This window comes from Nannobrachium achirus (assembly GCF_963921795.1).
Source record: "Nannobrachium achirus genome assembly, chromosome: 5".
NCBI classification, from domain to species: domain Eukaryota; kingdom Metazoa; phylum Chordata; class Actinopteri; order Myctophiformes; family Myctophidae; genus Nannobrachium; species Nannobrachium achirus.
Window position 1 is genome coordinate 68,991,552 of NC_137814.1, and position 20,760 is coordinate 69,012,311.

A 20,760-nucleotide genomic window follows, 5' to 3' on the forward strand; every position below is an offset into this window, starting at 1 on the left:
CACTCCCCTTCCCTCAATGACCACACATGAAGCTAGATAGCATTTTCTTTTTGTTTTTAGTTTTTGTTCGTTTTTTACTGCGTGGTATACCTATGTTATTATAATTTTTTCTAGATTGATATTCCTATGCATTTGTTATATTGTTGTTGATGTACTGACATATTATCTTCTTATTATAGTGATGTCTATTACCTGCTTATTGTAAGTCGTTTTGGATTAAAAGCGTCTGCTAAATGCCTAAACTGTAAACTGTAAACTGTTTGGGAACCAGTGTATTAGCTTGTGTTCCAGTACCACAATGTCTGCTCATTTTTCCATCTCTTGATTGGTAATGAAATTGGTTTCCCCGACCTGAAAATGCATAAACCTTTCTGTTCATTAAAGAACAAAGAACAAACACTATAAGAACAATGATCAGTATATTGCAGGGGTTCCCAAACCTTTTTTGTCTCAGGGCACCCCATAAATATATTTTTTTAATCCGAGGCACCCCTACATTATAATTTTCACTCCCAGCACTTTATGTATAGCATATCGTCGTTGTCGGGTGGAAACCTTGTATGTCCAAAACTGTTCGTTTTGTATTTATCATCTATAAAATGTACTAAACTAGTGAAAACAGCTGATCTACAAGCACACAACGCCTCGCATCGTGAGGCGTTGTGTGCTTGTAGATCGGCTGTTTTCACTAGTGTTGTTTGATGAAGCAGGGCTTTGCTTTACCAAAAGACGTACAAATTTGAAACTTGGAGATACGAGGTTTCTGCCCAACAGTGACGATATTTTTGTGATTATGTTGCGAGGAAAACGTTGAGATAACAGACATTTTGGTTAGAACTGACAGAAAATAACTTTATACTTCAAGTTCCAAATGATACTAAATATTTTTTTCAAGTGTCCAAATGAATTCCAAATATTATCAAATGATCTTGCGGCACCCCTGGACTGCCGTCACGGCACCCCGTCACCCACTTTGAAAACCCCTGGTATATTGAACACTTATTTTAACAGAAATATGAAGTAGTATATCACAGAACCTTTAAAGACGTGGCAAAATGAAACATATGTTTATCAAACCTTTGGACCAGACCTGGGCCGTATGCGGCCCTTTGGTTCACTCTGACCGGCCCGCGTAGGGTTAATGGCAAATTACAAAATAAACACATTTTCTAATGTTACCTCATGCATGGACTAAATCTGCATTGCTTTTATTTTTGAAATGTTTTTATTCACGTACATATTATGGACGCAATGTGTAGTGTGATGTGTGTGTGATCATTGGATGGTGTCTCAATAACAAGCAGGTGGTCAGACTGGTCACAAGTCATTGTGACCTGCCTCAAAAATGGCTAAAGTGGCTAAAAAGTCGATGCCGAATGCCGGCTTTTCAACAAACATTGGACTGCTAAGTATTTATTTACTGAAGTCGGAGGTAAAGCTGTGTGTTCAGTTTGCGGGGAGAACAGCTTGCGGGGAGCACTGCCTTTTGGCCCGGCCGTGGTCATAATATGGACATAACTGACAATAGATGCCAACAGATATATATCAAATTAAAATAACCACATTCACCATGTATTGAAGTTAATTTGAAGACATATTGAATGCTGTTTGTTAATGCTTTGAACTTTGAAGTAATGTGTGTGTGTGTGTGTGTGTGTGTGTGTGTGTGTGTGTGTGTGTGTGTGTGTGTGTGTGTGTGTGTGTGTGTGTGTGTGTGTGTGTGTGTGTGTGTGTGTGTGTGTGTGTGTGTGTGTGTGTTACAGTATGGGGAACCTGATCAAGGTGTTGACCAAAGACATTGACAACAACACAGCTGGAAAATTCTTCCTCGACTTTGAGAGTAAGACACGCACACGCACACACACACACACACACACACACACACACACACACACACACACACACACACACACACACACACACAGGTGAGCGATTGGATGAGTCCAGTCATCGGTTACCGATTTTTATTGGATGATGTAGGGGTCTGCCTAGCCTGGGACCAATACCACCATCAGGTTTCTGATCCGGTCAGGAGTGGAAATAACTTTTGTAGTAGCCTAAAAACTACCTGCATACGGGCCGTGTTGCACAGTCCTGCATACCGAAGGGAGTGGAGGAGAAATAGAATAGCTTTTGGTTTTCTTAATTCTAATCTAGTTTTCTCTTTGTCAGCCACGGTTGAGAACAAAACCTTGTTTATATATAAATATATATATATATATATATATATATATATATATATATATATATATATTGCCATATAAAATTGTGCACAAAAAGTAAGTTAAAGTTATACCATGTAACTTTTTTTATAAAACAAAAATTGTCCTAACTCTTAAATCGCTAAAGTTTTAGAACACCCACTCCGTTATTTCAGCTTCTGAAGCCTTCTCTTTATATATTTTCTTCTAGCAGTGACAGGGGCGGGATTTCCCGGCAAAATTACGTCATCATACACTACCGGCCAATCACAGCGAGGGTTATACACTGCCGGCCAATCACAGCGCATCTTGAAGTGGGGTCGCTAGCTATCACAATAGGCCGGCCATATTTGTAGGCGCCCGTGTGTCTCTATCTATACTCGGGTGAAACACTCCGTTTCTCCGGAATGCCTGAACGCACAGGAACCAGGGACCCCTCCAAAGATAGATCTCGGCGAGGTGGAGGCAGACGCGGGGGTGACGCGGGGGTGTGAGGCCCGGTCCGCGGCGAAAAACGGCCGAAAGACGCGGACGCTACTGACCACTAGTTGAGCAACTTACACAGTATAGCTTTAACTTGACTTCCTTTACAACAAGCTTGTACGCATCGGGCATTCGTGGAGTGAGTAAAGCCCTTTGCACACAGGCGCATTTAACCGCACGGATAAAACGGACAATATAATTTTTTGAAAAGAAAACAATGATTCTCTATGACCTCATGCACACCGGCTCCGAATTAGCCGTGCGACGAGTGGCTGCCGCCGTGCGTTTTTTTCTCGATCGAACCCAGTTCGATTTGTGCGTCTTGTCGCATGCGGTAAAAAAACTCATCACTCCTTTTATGACTCCTTTTGGGATCCGCAGCGCCGATTCCGCACAGCCTTGCACACCAAATCCAATGTGTTTTCTTCATGCCGCAAACGAAAAAAACGCAACTGTCCTGTGTGCAAGGGGCTTAACACAGCTAAACGTGTGGGTAGCGCCGACCCAAAATTTGCCAAAATGGCCTGTAATACTGTTCTGTTGGTATTCACCTTTGTTGCTTGGAGCATTGAAGAGTGCACTGCACTCTCTCACTGTAATAAGTACAAGAAGAAACAACAGCTTGGCACCTCCTCCTGTCAGCCAACGTGGTTCTGTTCGTCACTCTAGCACTTACAGCTCACCCAAGCTGATCCCACAAGTGTTCAACTGGGTTGAGGTCTGGACTCACGGCAGGCCATTCCATCCTCTCCACTCCCACATTCTCTGATGATCCTGGCTCTGTGGGGGTGAGCCTTGTCATCCTGGAGGATAGCGTTAGGTCCCAAATTCTGGCAGAACCCATGCTCAGGTGCTGGGCACACACCTGTGACTGGCACACACCTGTGACTGGCACACACACCTGTGACTGGCACACACCTGTGACTGGCACACACACTGTGACTGGTACACACCTGCCAGCACTTGAGATTTTATCCAAAAATCATGCAAATCGGTACACAGTATCTCTATAGTCATGTGATCAAGTCCGATCCATCTGATATTTCGCGTTCCATCCTAATTGGCTAATATTGGCTTCCAAAGTTTGCAGGATTTCTCAGTTTTTGAACAAAATGCTTCAAATCATCAACGCAGCTTTCGATTACAGTGAAATTTGTCAAACATGTTCCCACTATGTCAAGGAACAAATGCTACCCTTTTCACGTTGGCCTGTTATAGCGCCACCAGCAGGTAGACTTTAGCAAAACACATTTTTGGAACACAATGCTCAAATCATGCATGCAGTGTCCGATTGCCATGAAAGGTCTAAGGTGAAGAACATATGCCAGCCTATTTACATTGGCCTATTATACAGTAGCACCACCAGGACGCATGGCCTGGTGGAGACCTGTGCTCGGAAGAGCACTGCTTCTAGTTTTTTTTTTATGTTTCTTCGTTCTAATCTAAATGTTTGGCGGTTCCTCCTCAGATGGTAATGGATTTAAAATAGTTTTTTATTCTAAATGTTTCGTGGTGTGGAGGTGTGGGAGATGGTTTTTAATTGTTTCTTCATCCTAAATGTTTCATGGATGCTCCTCAGATGTAGGGCTGTCACGATTATGACATTTTACATGACGATTAATTGTCACTCAAATAATTGTGATTAATTGTGTTTTTGTTGTTGACAATTACATTTCTGTTTGGCTTTTAGGCTTTGAAGTTGCACATGGCAGATATGACACATAACCTAAATATACAAAGAAATGACTGACATATTTGACAACTTCATACTTAAAAAAGAACATTTATAGTGGAAATAGCCGATCTACAAGCTTGTAGATCTGCTATTTCCACTACTTTTTTAAATGTTTGAACATATATAAACATTTTTCAACATGTAAACAATTATGCTGATGCTCAGCCCACAGCTGTAGAGAGGGGAGGTGTGGGAGATGTAGTTTTAATGTTCATGGTTCTCTCCTCAGATGCCCAGCCTACAGCTGCAAAGCGGGAGGTGTGGGAGATGTAGTTTTAATGTTCGGAGGTTCTCTCCTCAGATGCTCAGCCTACAGCTGCAGAGAGGGAGTTGTGGGAGATGTAGTTTTAATGTCTGGTGGTTCTCTCCTCCTGCAGAGTGGGAGGTGTGGGAGATGTAGTTTTAATGGTGGTTCTCTCCTCAGATGCTCAGCCCACGGCTGCAGAGAGGGAGGTGTGGGAGATGTAGTTTTAACCCATTTAGGCATAACCTATAGAATAGGGCTAAATCAGAAATTAGCCTACAAAACAAATATGTTGCTACATACTGTACATGTACTGTAAGCCCCTCCCAAACAGCAAAATGTGTTCCCGGCCTGGTGGTTCTCTCCTCAGATGCCCAGCCTACAGATGCAGAGTGGGAGGTGTGGGAGATGTAGTTTTAATGGTGGATCTCTCCTCAGATGCTCAGCCTACAGATGCAGAGAGGGAGGTGTGGGAGATGTAGTTTTAATGGTGGTTCTCTCCTCAGATGCTCAGCCTACAGATGCAGAGAGGGAGGTGTGGGAGATGGTGAACAAGGTTCTGACGGAGGCCATGGTGATCCTGGAAGAACTGCAGTCCTACACTGGAGCAGGAGAGGAGATACGACAGGTAGGCTGGGCTGGGTTATTATTATGAGGTCACAGTTCACAAACAGGTGCAGGAGAGGAGATATGACAGTTAAGGCCCATTCCCACAGGGCCAGATAACAGATAAAAAAATCTCTTTCTCCAGATATTTTTCCATTCAAAGTGGATGGTAGATACAGATACAAAGAATATCTACCACAGATATTTGCCACAGATACTTTTATCTGTGGCAAATATTTGTTTTATCTGTATCTACCATCCACTTTGAATGGAAAAATATCTGGAGAAAGATATTTTTTTTATCTGTTATCTGGCCCAGTGGGAATGGGCCTTTATGCTGGTCTGGTTATTCAATTTCAATTCAATTCAATTTTATTAAAGTGTCAAATCATAGAAAGTTATCTGAACACACTTTATATACTGTAGGCTACAGAGCAGAGAGAAAGCGAGGGGGGGGGGAGTGTGTGAGAGAGAGAGAGAAAGACCTGAGCAGATAGTCATGGCCCCCACCTGGAGCAAGCAATTTGCGACAGTGGTAACGATAAAACACCTCTTAAGGAGGAGGAAACGTCATGACAGACCCAGTTTAAAGATGGGGACTCTGGGGAGTTAAGATTTCAGAATATCAACAAAAAGAACACTGGTGTCTACATGACAAGAAAGAGACACTGGTGTCTACTGTCTACATATTGACCAGACAGAGACAGAGGAGAAAGTGGTCCAGTCAGCTGGGGCATTAAGGCCACTGTGGCCTCAGGTCATGCCATTGGTTTGAGGGGCATTAAGGCCACTGTGGCCTCAGGTCATGCCATTGGTTTGAGGGGCATTAAGGCCACTGTGGTCTCAGGTCATGCCATTGGTTTGAGGGGCATTAAGGCCACTGTGGCCTCAGGTCATGACATTGGTTTGAGGGGCATTAAGGCCACTGTGGTCTCAGGTCATGCCATTGGTTTGAGGGGCATTAAGGCCACTGTGGTCTCAGGTCATGCCATTGGTTTGAGGGGCATTAAGGCCAAACTGAGGGGCAACGATGGCCATGGCCTTCATGAAATTCCTGCCCTGCTTGTGACATAAACAATCGAGAAAAATCCAGACTTAAAATCAATCATTTAAGATAGAATGCAGTATGGGAACATAGTATGCCCACATTGCCCAGTCAATAAAGTACTGTTAATTCTCTATTATGCTGCATTCATTTTAGACTCTAGAGTTTATTGGGTAAATGAGCCATCTTGTGGCGATAAACTGTAATAGCAGTCTCTGGTTGCATATTTAACAGCTTACATCTCAACCATGTAATGAGGCTGCTGGCCATGTTAAAATTAATTAGACTCTTAACCAAGTATACCGTTTTTTGGGGGTGACATAAACCTTGGTTTTGGAAACCACCCAACCTTAAAGTTGTACTATGTAACTTTTTTTATAAAACAAATCTTAAAATTCTCCTAACTATTAAATCACAAAAGTTTTAGAAGATCCGCGCCGTGAATTTCAGCCTGTAAAGCCTTCTCTATATGTAAACTGAGATCCTTGCCGTGGACCGGATCTCGCGCCAAAATTGCGTCATCACACTACCGGCCAATCACAGCGAGGGTTATACAACTGCCGGCCAATCACAGCGCATCTTGAAGTGGGGTCGCTATGGCAGCCATATTTGTTGTCGCCCGTTTGTACCATCCCTTCTCTAGGTAATTTCGCCTACCAGGCAGGGTGAAGGAGTCCGTATCTCTGGAATTACTGAACGCACAGGAACAAGGGACCCCTAAAAGATAGATCTCAGCGAGGTGGAGGCAGACGCGGGGGTCTGAAGGTACGAAAAACGGACGAAAGACGCGGACGCGACCGCGGTTTGCTATAGGGCTAATGACCACTAGTTGGGCAACTTACACAGTATGGCTTTAAAGGACAACTTTGTTTTTTTACAACAAGGGTTCATACATCAGAGAAAAGAAAAGATGAGTGTTAAAATGTTTTCATTTACTGCTTTCTATCATTTTAGTGATTGTAACGATTTTGATTTGCATGCATGCCCCCAGGTTGGGGGGATGGGGACATCAAGTGGCTAAATATGTCTTTTTAGACACAATAAGCCCATTCCCAAGATGCACCACAATCTTTCATGGGAAGATGTAACTTATGGGGGCTGGTATAAATAGTAACAAAGAAATTGCCGGCTTATTGCGTCTAAAAAGACTTGCATGCCTCCACCAACTGAAAGCAAAATACTAAAATCGCTAAAACAATAGAAAGCAGTAAATGAAAACGGGTGCAGACTATTTGTTTTTCTATTTGGCAGCCTAGGAGGACATTATACAGTACCCACAGACTGGTTGTTAGAGGGTTTCAACAACTTGGGATGCCCAAAAAGGAGGCAAAATTGGCAGCCACAATATATGGCAGAGACGCTGCTGCTTATAGGTTATACCCATACAGTAGTTAGTGAAATGCTTATTGTATTATATATTATGAAGACATACAGTATGCCATTATTCTGTGAATGTAACTGTAGCACAGTGAGTCTGAGGGCTCTATTTTGATTGTCTTAAGTACCAGCTCTTATGCCTTAAAGGGATATTACACTTTCAAACAAACTTTTAGGTCTAATCAGGCTTGTATGAACACCCTGAACAGTTTTTAATTTGCTTCATTCAGTATTTAGATATTTGATGTAAATGTTACCAGCTCCAACACGCCCAGGCCCTCTCCACATACACACCCATTGTAACTTCAAACTCCATTTTAACCATGATAGATTCATTAAAAACACACATTATTTTTTCTGGTGACTCATAATACCCTCCTAATATGTGAGCAGACCGTGTTTTTTCAATAACTTTTTTCATTTATTTTCAATAAAATATTATTGTATTTAATGTTTTCCATTTTCCCAAAGAATTATAAAAAAAAAAATGCTGGTAACATTTACATCAAATATCTAAATACTGAATGAAGCAAATTAAAAACTGTTCAGGGTGTTCATACAAGCCTGATTAGACCTAAAAGTTTGTTTGAAAGTGTAATATCCTTTTAACTTAAAGACCTGTCCATAATGTCTCTTCGTCAGAGAGTTCAGACTTTCCGACGTGCAGCTTTCCAAACTCTAATTCGGGGTAATGCTTTTCAGAAGATGCGAATGACGTCATTTTGTAGTTGAACCGGACCTTTTCGACGAAAGGACGAAATGTTTGGTGGTCGGAGACAGTATGAACAGGCCTTTAAGTTAAGGCACAAGAACTGGTACTGTACTTCTGACAATCAAAATAGAGCCCTCAGACTAACTGCCTCCACTTGATGGCCATATAAACTCTAGTATCTCCCCCAGTCCATAGGGATATTGATTGATTGATTGAGGTATTTATTAGAAGTATTGCATAGGAAAAGGTACAGTTTCATGACAGTACAGTTCACTGGTACAATGTCAACTAAAAGGAAACTCGGGTAAGACAAGCTTATTTCCGTTGAGATCTGGTGGTTAAGATGTTAGGCTTTCACACGGGAGACCCGGGTTCGAATCCCGGCCGTTACATAACCTTACTGCGCCTGTAATATTTGTGTCCTTGTGTGCTCTCCTCTGTGTGTGTGTGTGTGTGTGTGTGTGTGTGTGTGTGTGTGTGTGTGTGTGTGTGTGTGTGTGTGTGTGTGTGTGTGTGTGTGTGTGTGTGTGTGTGTGTGTGTGTGTGTGTGTGTGTGTGTGTGTGTGTGTGTGTGTGTGCGTGCGTGCATGTTTCTCAGGCCATCCAGAACCCCAGTCAGCAGGGAGTTCAGGACAGAGCCTGGGCGGCTGTGGTTCCTCTGGTGGGGAAACTCAAGAGATTCTACCAGTTCAGCCAGAACCTGGGTGAGAACATACAGTACCTTATACACTGAAACAACATAATACATTACTGTAGGCTTATTATAGGCTATTGTCGGCTATTTTCCACAGTAACGAGTGTAGCCTACTAAAGCAGTCATTAAACTCTCAGTAGCCCAACTGTTACAGATGCGACCGGCCAGGGGTACGTTCCAGAGTATCGAAACCAGGTATCGTTCGTTTTTACCTGAACCGATACCCAATAGTATCGACGTCATGCGATCGATACCATTAAAAGTATCACAGACAATACCCATCCTTACCTCTAATATAACAATATAACAAATGCAAAGGAATATCAATCTAGAAAAAAAACAATAACATGGGTAGACCACGCACCTAATCAGTAAAAAAACTTCTAAAATCTAAAAATGCTATCTAGCTTCATGTATGGTCAATGAGGGAAGTGCTATGGGTTTAGTTGGAGTCTGAAGAGTCCGCAGTGGAAGCCAGGGAGTGAGTCTGTTGTTCTAAGTGTGACAGGGAGTTTATTCTTTAGTTCGGGGGCCAGGAGGGCGGATTGTCTAGGCCTGGAATTTCATTATTTTAGGGGCAAGGCCACTTGGCCTTTGGTGTTGTCCATTTCTCGAGAGCACAAAGGCCAAATGCCAGGGCTGGAAGACCATCAAATAAAACAAGATTTTAGTCCATTGAAAGAATGTGTTGAATTTAAGGCTTAGGGATGACCCTAACCCTAACCCTAACCCTAACCTAATCTGCAGTGAAATAGATACATTATGGTATTTACAATCTGATCCATGCTCAGAGTAGAAAGTGGGTCTTCTGTGGCCTCAGGTCATGCCATTGGTTTGAGGGGCATTAAGGCCACGGTGGCCTCAGGTCATGCCATTGGTTTGAGGGGCATTAAGGCCACTGTGGTCTCAGGTCATGCCATTGGTTTGAGGGGCATTAAGGCCACTGTGGTCTCAGGTCATGCCATTGGTTTGAGGGGCATTAAGGCCACTGTGGCCTCAGGTCATGCCATCGGTTTGAGGGGCATTAAGGCCACTGTGGCCTCAGGTCATGCCATCGGTTTGAGGGGCATTAAGGCCACTGTGGTCTCAGGTCATGCCATTGGTTTGAGGGGCATTAAGGCCACTGTGGCCTCAGGTCATGCCATTGGTTTGAGGGGCATTAAGGCCAAACTGAGGGGCAACGTCGGTTTCCTGCCCTGTTTCCAAGTATGAAAAACTAAGGTTTTCATACTTTTGTTTCGGGGTGAAAAGAGAGAATGTTGGAAAGTGTTCTCCTATAATAACATTCCCAAAACAGGGATGCCACGTTAAAAGTGGTTAATAAATTAGTGTTGCATTAAACAATAAAAGGCTTATCTATGCTGATAGACATACTTAAGTTTAATCTGCTAAAACAAGTCAGAGTTGGGGACAATAAAATAACTGAATATCAGGTTGAATGTGAACACTAGGGGTGCCAGTTACCAACCTCTGAACTTTGCCAAACTTCCCCTGTGGAGGTTGACAGAAGTAAGCAATTTACCCCGAGTGAGAGGACATTATGCTCTGATAATGTCCTGTGTGAGGGTGTTATCGGACGAGGCGAAGCCGAGTCCGATAACACCCTCACACAGGACATTATCAGAGCATAATGTCCGACCCCGAGTGGTAAATAGCTTTTCTACCACTTTTTCCCTTATACATGAAAGAAAACACATAGTTGTAACTTGCAAGGATCTTAAGTTACAATCATTATTGCCTATAAAACTTCCGCGAGACAGCAGATAGTTCCACCAACAACATCTTCTACTCACCAACAGATGGCGCCAACTCCATACTAATCCATGCGTCTAGCTTACAGCTAAGCTAACGTCAGTTAGAAGTACCGTTCCGGCCGTAAATAGAGGCTGTTCGCTTCCAGAAAGGCATAGGTTCAGAGAAAAGGGGCTTTAAAGTTGGCGGATTGCATTGGATCCAAATAAATCGGCGACTATAGCATGCACGTTAGTAAACATAGGACCGTTGCCACGGTCATTTGTTGGTTGGGGGAAAGGTGTTCCGACTACCTCCTGAAGTCCCCGGATGTACACTGAGGCTCATTGATCTCGGACAAGTCCTCACACAACTTTGCGGCAGTTGTTCCGTCATAACCTCCGGAATTTAGCCAATCAGAATCCAGTATTTGAACACGTGACTCGAAAAAGTGGTAGAATTACAGTTAGAACACAATTCTGGAGGAAGTCTAGAAATTGTCTTTTTTTTTTTTTTTTTTACTAATGTATGAAAACCAGAGATGAGCAACTGTTCAGTGAATATGCAATGTTTTATAATGAACAGTGATCAGATCATTGTTGATAAATAAACCTTGACACTCCTTTATCACTGTTTATTATCCTGCTTATTACACCTCTACTTAATAAAGAAATAAGACATTGGGCCCATTACAAAATGAAATAACAAAAATGATTTCAATGACTTAGGGTGAAGAAACTAGTTCATTAGATTGTGCCAGGTGCGTCCACCAGCACACCTGTGATGTGTGTTGTGATGTGTTTTGATGTGAGATATGATGTGTGTTTTGATGTGAGATGTGATGTGTTTGTTTCAGATGAAAGGGTGCATCAGGGTCCTGAAGGAACAGCCTCCAAACAGTGTGGAAGGACTGCTCAACGCTCTCAGGTTCAAACACACATCTTTATCTTTTATTATAAGCTGTTATAATGATAATGATAACTCAGTACACTGTATCAGTACACTGTTATTGATTGAACTGAACACAATAATCAATCATATTTTCATTTGAAAACATTCATGAAGATTCTTGAATTAATCTTCATTAATATTAGACATTTCAAGGCTCAATATGCAAAGTCTTGTTATGGTTATGGTGGAATAGAGAGTAATTATTTCTAGTAAGACACCTCAGGGTGCTAATTCAAACTGTCAACTAAATGACATAAAGAAATCCTACAAGAACAATGTAAATAGCTCAACAAAAGTAATATTTGTAGTGTTTTATCCAAATTCAATGCTAAATGCCACTTTCAATGCTACTTTCACTTTCAATTATTCAACTCTTAAGCACACCCAAAGTCATTTGTAATCAACTACAATCGACTAATCAAGAGCTTAAATAGTTGCACCAGATGTGCAACCTGGCCTGTCTAGAAGTTTGTTGACTTGTTGACTGTGATTAAAGCAGTTAGAAACATGGCCAAATCTAAGGAATGGTCAGAAAAGTTCAGAGAAGAAATTATTGCTATGTACAAAAGAGGAAAACAATTGCTAAGGCAAAGGATGTTCCCAAAAGCAGGGTTTTAGTCAGGTTCACTATGTATTTTTGTTGGATTTCTTTGGGGATTTGTAAAACTATACATTTTTGGAATCTTCAGAGCATGGGGAATCCAAAAATCTGTGTTGGCATTTGCACAGACACCTGCAAAGCCGCCATTGTGGACGTTCAAAATGGCCGACATAAAATACATCATTTGTGCTATCTTGGCTTCTAGACAACCTAGAAACTTAATTAAACATACCAATCCTATGTTTTCTGGGTCAAGGAATCGAATGAGTAAATGATGGGTGTAAAATGTTCCGGACCCCACCCCCTATCTGGGGTTTATCTATTTTGGAACCTCCCAGAACAGTACGCCAGCCAGTTAATGTCCGATTTTCATAATATTAGTGTTGTTTAGTAGGTTTTAAAATATCCTGAGTTCATTTATTACACTTTTAAAGCAGCCAGAATAACCTTTCTGACTTTCGGTTGAGGGCTGTCCTCACTTGGGACCCCCCAAACAGAGTAATTGCTCTGCTCCTGCTCCAGAACAATGTTAAATTAGATTAGATCATAGTTGAAGCATAAAAGTTGTTGTATATGGGCTCTGAAAACAAAAATGAGTAGTAGCAGCAAATACCAGGGGTCTTCCACGGGGGCTCCAGGACCCCTGGGGTCCTCAGAGTTACTACAGGGGGCCCGCCAAATCTTGATGGGATTTTTGTTTTGTTTTACATTTGAAACCTTTACTGTTTTCTGGGTTTACGCATTGTACTTTGATGGTTTATTCTCAGTATTATTTATAACATATTTGTGTTAGGCAGTTATGGTTGACAGCTGTTACTGCAGGGATTGCGATAATGAAGATATTGCAACTTCTCACTTTGGGCGTGCAGAACAGTGTGTCCATTTATTGCACTGTACGTCATCTTCAATGTCCAACCTAATAGTGTTGAAACAGTCTCCACCATAGCATAGAGTGAAAGGCAGGTTATTTGAGAAGCTGCACTGTCCCTTGCAACCTGCTTTGAAGCCACATTTGATGAGCTCAAGTACTGCCTTTGGAGCAGGGAGGGCAAGACACCTGACTGGAACATACCCTACAATCTCTGAATTCCAAATATTTTATTTGATTGATGGAAGCTCAGGGCAATTTGTCAGGTATGATTCATCCTGCATTGTGACGTAGTTGGCACTTGGCACAGAGGATATGGTAGCAGTACAGCACAAGTGGAGGTAGCATCTCACCCTCCAAGTTCTTTGACAGAAATAGTTCCCATCTGAGTAATCGAAGGGTTGTTGGACCTTTTGAACTGTAAACATGGCATGCAAAATGCTCCAATGACTGCAATGTTGATGGAAGCTCACCATTAATAAGTGCAGGAGGAATTGAACAGTTGCCAAGGTCCTTGAAGCAGTTAATGGCTTTGTCATCATTATCAGGCTTCAAGTAGGCGTTGACCCATGTCTTTTGGAGATGCCAACAAAGGTTCTTCCCCAGTCAGCACCAGAAAGAATGTGTAGGCCAAGGAACCCTTGACATTTGTGACATCCAATAACTTGAACTTGCTCAAATACATCCATTTCCATATTTTTTTTTTCTACTTTTGACTGTTGCAAATTAACAGTAGGAGGACATCAGTGTCGGGTGACCAAACACATATGTCTCACAAAGCACCATAAGCAGCAGAGGCAAGGACTTGATGAGGAATCAGGGTATCAGCCTCTTCATGTGTGACTTCCTCAAAATCATGTCCCTTGATGAAGGTATCGTATTATGATGCCTACTTTGTCATACCTGACAAATTGCCCTGAGCTTCCAACAATCGTAGAAAATACATAGAATTCAGAGAGTGGAGGGTATGTTCCAGTTAGGTGTCTTGCCCTCCCTGCTCCAAAGGCAGTACTTGAGCTCATCAAATGTGGCTTCAAAGCAGGTTGCAAGGGATGGTGCAGCTGCACAAATAACCTGCCTTTCACTTTATGCTATGGTGGAGACTGTGTCAACACTATTAGGTTGGACATTGAAGATGACGATGAAGACTAATAGATCCTGCATGTCTGAAATTACTGTATTGTAGTGAATATCTTTGGGCATAATTGACCATGGGCTCGACAAGTTTCAAATGTAAAAAAAAAAAAAAAAGTAACTTTGAGGACCCCACAGGGGGTTCCGGACCCCCGATGGAAGACCCCTGGTATTTGCTACTACTCATTTTTTCAGAGCCCAACTACAACAACTTTTATGCTTCAATGAACTAAGGTTATTCTGGCTGCTTTAAAAGTGTAATAAATGAACTCAGGATGTTTTAAAACCTACTAAACAACTCTAATATTATGAAAATCGGACATTAACTGGCTGGCGTACTGTTCTGGAAGGTCCCAAAATAGATAACCCCGAGAAAGGGGGTGGGGGTCCGGAACATTTTACACCTAACATTTACTCATTCGATTCCTTGACCCAGAAAACATAGGATTGGCATGTTTAATTAAGTTTCTAGGTTGTCTAGAAGCCAAGATAGCACAAATTATGTATTTTATGTCGGCCATTTTGAACATCCAAAATGGCAGCTTTGCAGGTGTCTGTGCAAATGCCAACAAAGATTTTTGGATTCCCCATGCTCTGAAGATTCCAAAAATGTATAATTTTACAAATCCCCACAAAATTCCAACGAATAAACATTTCTTAACATAGTGAACCTGACTATTTTGAGCATAGGTCACAAGTTCTAAGTTAAAGGAACAGTGGCGACACTAATAAACCAAATTTTCAGAGGGGTTTGAATAATTTCGAGCACAATGGTAGGTTGCGGGTTCAAATCCACTGTGGCTTTGTCGGGCGCCTATGAGAACTCAATTGGCCAGTGTTCGGGGGAGGAAGGTGATATTTGTCATTGCATGTATAGAGCAGTGAAGTTTGACGTCATTTACCCATCCTACTTGGTTCATGTTTTTTCCCCATTCTGAATTCCCATAGACCTTTTTCATATCGCGTCATATAAGATGTGTTCCAAACATAAACAAATGATCTCAGTGGTTTGACTCATATGGATATGAAGAATCAACTGATGGTGAGAAAGCACCCTAATGTTACTGTTGCCTAATTAGTTACATTTTCGCTAGAAACAGGCTTCATCAAATGAAGTGACTGACTATCATAAACCATACAGAGCCACCTCCCCGACAATTATCTCAAAGACCGTTTGTTTATTTTTGGACCACAATGCTTATATGAGACGATTTTAAGATGACCCAATGTTATTCTCCAGTGACAACTAGGGATGGAGCTCATTTTATTGATATTGATATTGGGCTCACATTTTATTGATAATGAGCAACTTATCGATCCTGCTTATTGAGCCGGGCTTTTATTGAGCCCACTATTACATTTAGAACATAAGTGGTATGTTTTATTGGCCAGTTGTTGCAACTGTGAGTTTGTGGCTGACCACCATCTACGAAGATAACAATTGACAAAAGTAACAATTATCATTAAATATCATTAAAACAATAATTCATAAGTGTGCAATAAGTGTTAAATGGCTTTATATTATGAATACCGTATTTTCCGGACTATAAGGCGCACTTAACTCTTTTACTGCCACAGAATTGAACAAAAAGCTCAATCCACTGCCAGCTAAATTGAGAACTACAAAGACAACAACTATAAAGACAACAATTATATGGCAACGTAGAATAGAATGTCTACTTTGCAACAGAAAAAGATTTCGAGTTTTTATCTTGTTCTGTTCATTAGCTAGAAGCTGCAGAATGTGGCCTAAAAACAGCTCTTTGAGAACATAAAGCTGAGAAAAATGCATTTTTGTGAAGAATACATTTTCAGGCAGAAATCTCTCTTTAGCCTTTTATTGTTGGCTTCAGTAACATCACACCTATGATCAGTGGTTGTTTACAAACAAATTCAAAAAAATAAAAACAAGAAAAAGTGTCTTTTTACACACTTTTAGTGTGTAAGAGAAGTAAGAGCAGTAGTAAGAGCAGTGCAGAACATTGACACAGTGACATGAGCTTCAGCCTGAATCCTGCTTCAGCTTTCAGGGTTCTCTTTATCTCACTGTGACACTACATGTCTACAGAGTGTATATGTGTGTGTGCGTGCGTGCGTGCGTGCGTGCGTGCGTGCGTGCGTGCGTGTGTGTCATTCAGCCTGCACAGGGCCTGGGGCTCCATTCTGTTTCACTCCAGCCAGGCTCCTCCGGAAGGGCTCCACCGGGTCTGCTGAACTCGTACACGAGCCCATGGTCGATCTGTAAATTATACAAATACATAATTACTATAAAATACATGAAAAATAGTACACCTTCAAGCTCACAACGCGTCACAGCAGAATGCGTGGAGGTTGGGGGCCTACTATTTTCATCAAAAGGCCGTTTTAGAAATGTCAACCCCTGCCTCTCTAACATTCTATGCACTTCCTGCTTACCACACAAATAAATATATATATATATATATATATCAGTGGCGATGCGTGCCCCAAGGGACCGGACCTTCGGGGACGCACCACCGCCCCCCCCCCCCCCCCCCCCCCCCCCCCCCCGCGCGTGCACATGCGCGCAAATTGTATGCCTTTTTCATTCTTCTTTTTCTTTTACAAAACTGGTTAACAATGAACAGCAGACTGTGTACAAGGCAAGCACGCTGGGTAGACTTAACCTAATTAGCACTACACACATACTCAAAGACTTCCAAACCAATGCCAATATAAGGATTAAATAGATGTGCGCTGCTGACAGACAGAGCCACACAAGACACAACCAGCGCAACCAATCGAAACGTCCATTTAACATAGCGCGCTTTACAAAGCAAAACGCACTGTCCACCATCATGTAACAACACCAGCTATCAATGCAAAGAAAGACCACGTCAAGAAAGACCCACATTAAATAGACAAAAACAGGCCTAAGTGTATCAATCTGTCTTTCAATGTTATATGAGATACATAAAGTGGTTCCTGTGTAAATAAGGTGTAAGGTTTACTAGGATCTCCTTTTAGCTGACCAGTGATTTGTACTGTCATGAAACTGTACCTTTTCCAATTGCAAACTTCTAATACATTCTTCAATGATCAATCAATGGAAATTAAATGCACAGCGGCATATCCAGCAATATAAATTAATTCAGTTTCTCTCACCAATGAAGTTGTTCACTTGAAGAAAAGAAAAACATCCTCCTGTCCTTTTGGGTGAATTTCTCAAAGATGGGTTCATAAAGCTATCATTCCTTTTAAGTTCTGTCCATCTTTTCATAAAACAGTCTTCTTGAAAAAGGCAACGATAATAATAAATCCACAGCGTTCACTCCAGCTGCAGCCATGTCGCGTCTGTTTACTTTACAAGTTTCACGTGTTGTGCATAGTGAGTGTGAAACATGCTTGTTGTTCCACTCCAAGTCCCGGAAAAGCCGTGTTGTGATTGGCCAGTAGTCACTTGACTCATTTTGATTGGTGGTTGAACGTGGGTGTTCCGTATACCCTTGACCAGAGCCCTCAAAATATGATTGGTTGATCAAACTGTCAATCCACACCAAGGCTTGTATTATGGGGAACTGGCTCAGGGAATTCTAGAAGTACTGCGAGTGAGAGTAATCTGCGCAGAGACTCAGTAGAAAAAATCTCTCATTGGCTGTTATTTTTCCCAGCACACAAGCACTCCCTATGCACAGAACTTGGGGAAGAAACAACTACAACGAGTATAGCGAGCGAAACAGTGCAGTTTAACAGATTACCAACACAAATAATTGTAATTATTTTAATAAAAATAATAAAAAATAAAAATATATTTTTTATTTAAAAATAAAAATATTATTTTCTTTCTTCTGAGGATCCCTGGGTCTTCTCTGAATACCCTGAAGGTCCTGAAAATTCGCCACTGATATATATATATATATATATATATATATATAGTAATTATGTAAAAACAGCATTCATGGTCTGGAGAGGGCACTTTTTACAGATGGATAAAAGGGCAGGGGCTCAAGCCCCCTTTGATGTCTATGTGAGCATGTGCATGGTGCTAAGTCTGATTTACAGAAAAAAGTTTGTTTTTTCTTTACCTATCCTTGTCCTTGGACGACCACGATGTGGAAATGAAGAAGTAGGCTCATCATCATCGTCGACTCATCATCTAAAATCATAGCCAGGAAAATATCAAATAGTTTATATCTAAACAAATCAATTTACAATTTTGACATTTAGCAAATGACTTACAATAAGTTCATATATAACATAAAATGCAGTTATAGTAAATAGTTACCATGCATTTACTGTCACAGTGAAATTCCCTTTATACCCTGTATACCTATATAAAATGTCACAATGCAACATAGCTCTGTTTACACAAAGCTGTACTCCCTCCAACTATGTTCCCCATTTTCAACAGTTTTTATTTGTAACAACGCTTTGGCAATGTAAACGTATGTTTTCTCATGCCAATAAAGCTCCTTTGAATTGAACTGAAAAGCTACATCATCAGCTACTGATGATGATGATGATGATGATGATGATGACGATAAAAAGAAACCTCTCCCTCTCTCTCACACACACACGCATCGTACGCACGCACACACAAACTAAGCCAATAAATCCTAAATTCCCATCTAGTAGGCTGTGCAGTGCACGTACACTACACGCGGTACGTGCACGCGCGTGATAGGAACTCCACGTGTGTCCTGAGTAGCGACAAAAACAAACCAAGCACGTGGATCCTAACTGCTTGGATCAAGTTACTGATCCGGTCCGGATACGGAAACATTTCTTGCATGTATGTGTACGTGTAAATAGCCGGATGCAGTAGGCGGGCTCTAGACCGGATCCCAATGTCGGAGTGGCAACACGTCGCAATGGAAAACCGTTACCCTGACCATCCCCCCATCCCAGGCTTCCAGTTCCACACGGATGCTCTGTTATCACACAGTATACAACTATATACAGTATACAACTATACAATACATACATGCACTGGATTGGAAGTCTTACTTTGGACAGTAGAATCGTGGCCTCTGTTCTCCGAGGGGTCTCTACGCGGAAGCCATTCTTCATTGGCCAAATCGCCCAGTTCGTCCGTCTTTTCGCGGCGGTACATGGGTCTCTGCTGCTGCGGCGATGTGAGCCCCCGGGCGGGGGGATCCATCCTACACGGGGGTCGAGCTCCGTCGGGATCGGTTTCCACAATATCACGAGGCTCTTGATCCATTTTTGGACCCCGGTTCTTCGCGACTGGCACCATCTTCTTTTTATCTTCAATAACAATGGCTACAGTGATCTTTTTCTCTTCTTCATCATCATTATCATCATCATCATCATCATCATCATCACGACCACCACCACCATGGGCGCTGGTCCTGGGTCACCAACACGGGTAGGTTGTGTAATCCTAATTCTAACAAAGTTTATTTCTATCGTCAGGGGGGGTTGGGTCGCACTTCGGCGGAATGATACCAGCAAGTTGAGGCTGAGTTGGCCTAATACATCTCAATATTCTAGTACTGCTAAATACTACTACCTACTACAATTACTATACTACTAATACTATAAAACAACTGATTTCCGACAAAATGATCGCTTTTACCAACGTTTCTCTCTCTCTTTCTCTACTAACAGCCCGATGCATAAAACAATATAGTCCCTCAAGGCTGCTAGCAGCTAGCAGTGGCGTCAGTTCAGAACAAGCTAAGGTATGGCAACATGACTGGTGTCTGGTGAAGACACCAGTCATGTTGCCATACCTTAGCAACAGGCACGATGAAAAGTACATTTTTATTATTTCCCCCTGTCAAGGTATGGCAGCTGCATACCCCTGCCATACCCAATTGACGCCCCTGGCAGCTAGGCAGGCGCAGAGTCGCTCTGGGCAGGCGGAGCCAGGACAGTCTGTTTACTTTTTTTTTTTATGAACGGTTTCCGGCTGTCCTCAAAACGACACCGACGACCAATTATGCATTCAAAAGTTGCGCAAGGACGTCTTTTATCATAATCCATAAAAAACATCAAACGAACGAACGCCCGTATTGGCACAGAGGTCTCTGGAGGATTGGGGCGAACAGGAACGTTCAAAGCAGTATAAGAGTTAAAAGCCTTTAATTTTATCAAAAAACTACAGTGCGCCTTATAGTCCAGTGCGCCTTATATATGGATCATTCATTGACATTGACATTCCCTTTAGCACAGCTCCATCTGTTTGATGCATAACGCAACGGTAGCGTCTATTATGTGCGCCTTATAGTCAGGTGCGCCTTATATGTGTCCCAGGCTGGTGAAACCGTCCTAATGTCGCCAATTTTAAAACGGCAGAAAAGTGAGAAAATGAAGTCAAAGTCGTTTTTTGTATTTTTCGTTTTTTTCAAATTCACACAAGTTCGAATTTATAACAAGGGTTTCGTGTCAAAAGAT

At 41.8% G+C, this 20,760-nt stretch overlaps 1 protein-coding gene across 1 annotated transcript; it reads left to right on the forward strand.

Moving 5' to 3' along the window:
- Positions 1-1,764: 1,764 nt before the first annotated feature.
- LOC308285277 (CYFIP-related Rac1 interactor B-like) lies at positions 1,765-20,627 on the forward strand (the record flags this gene model as incomplete). Its single annotated transcript, XM_080725993.1, has 4 exons — positions 1,765-1,840; positions 5,170-5,291; positions 9,002-9,107; positions 20,620-20,627. The coding sequence occupies 4 exons, from the start codon at positions 1,765-1,767 to the stop codon at positions 20,625-20,627; spliced, it is 312 nt and encodes a 103-aa protein (XP_080582119.1).
- Between the last annotated feature and the right edge of the window lie 133 nt (positions 20,628-20,760).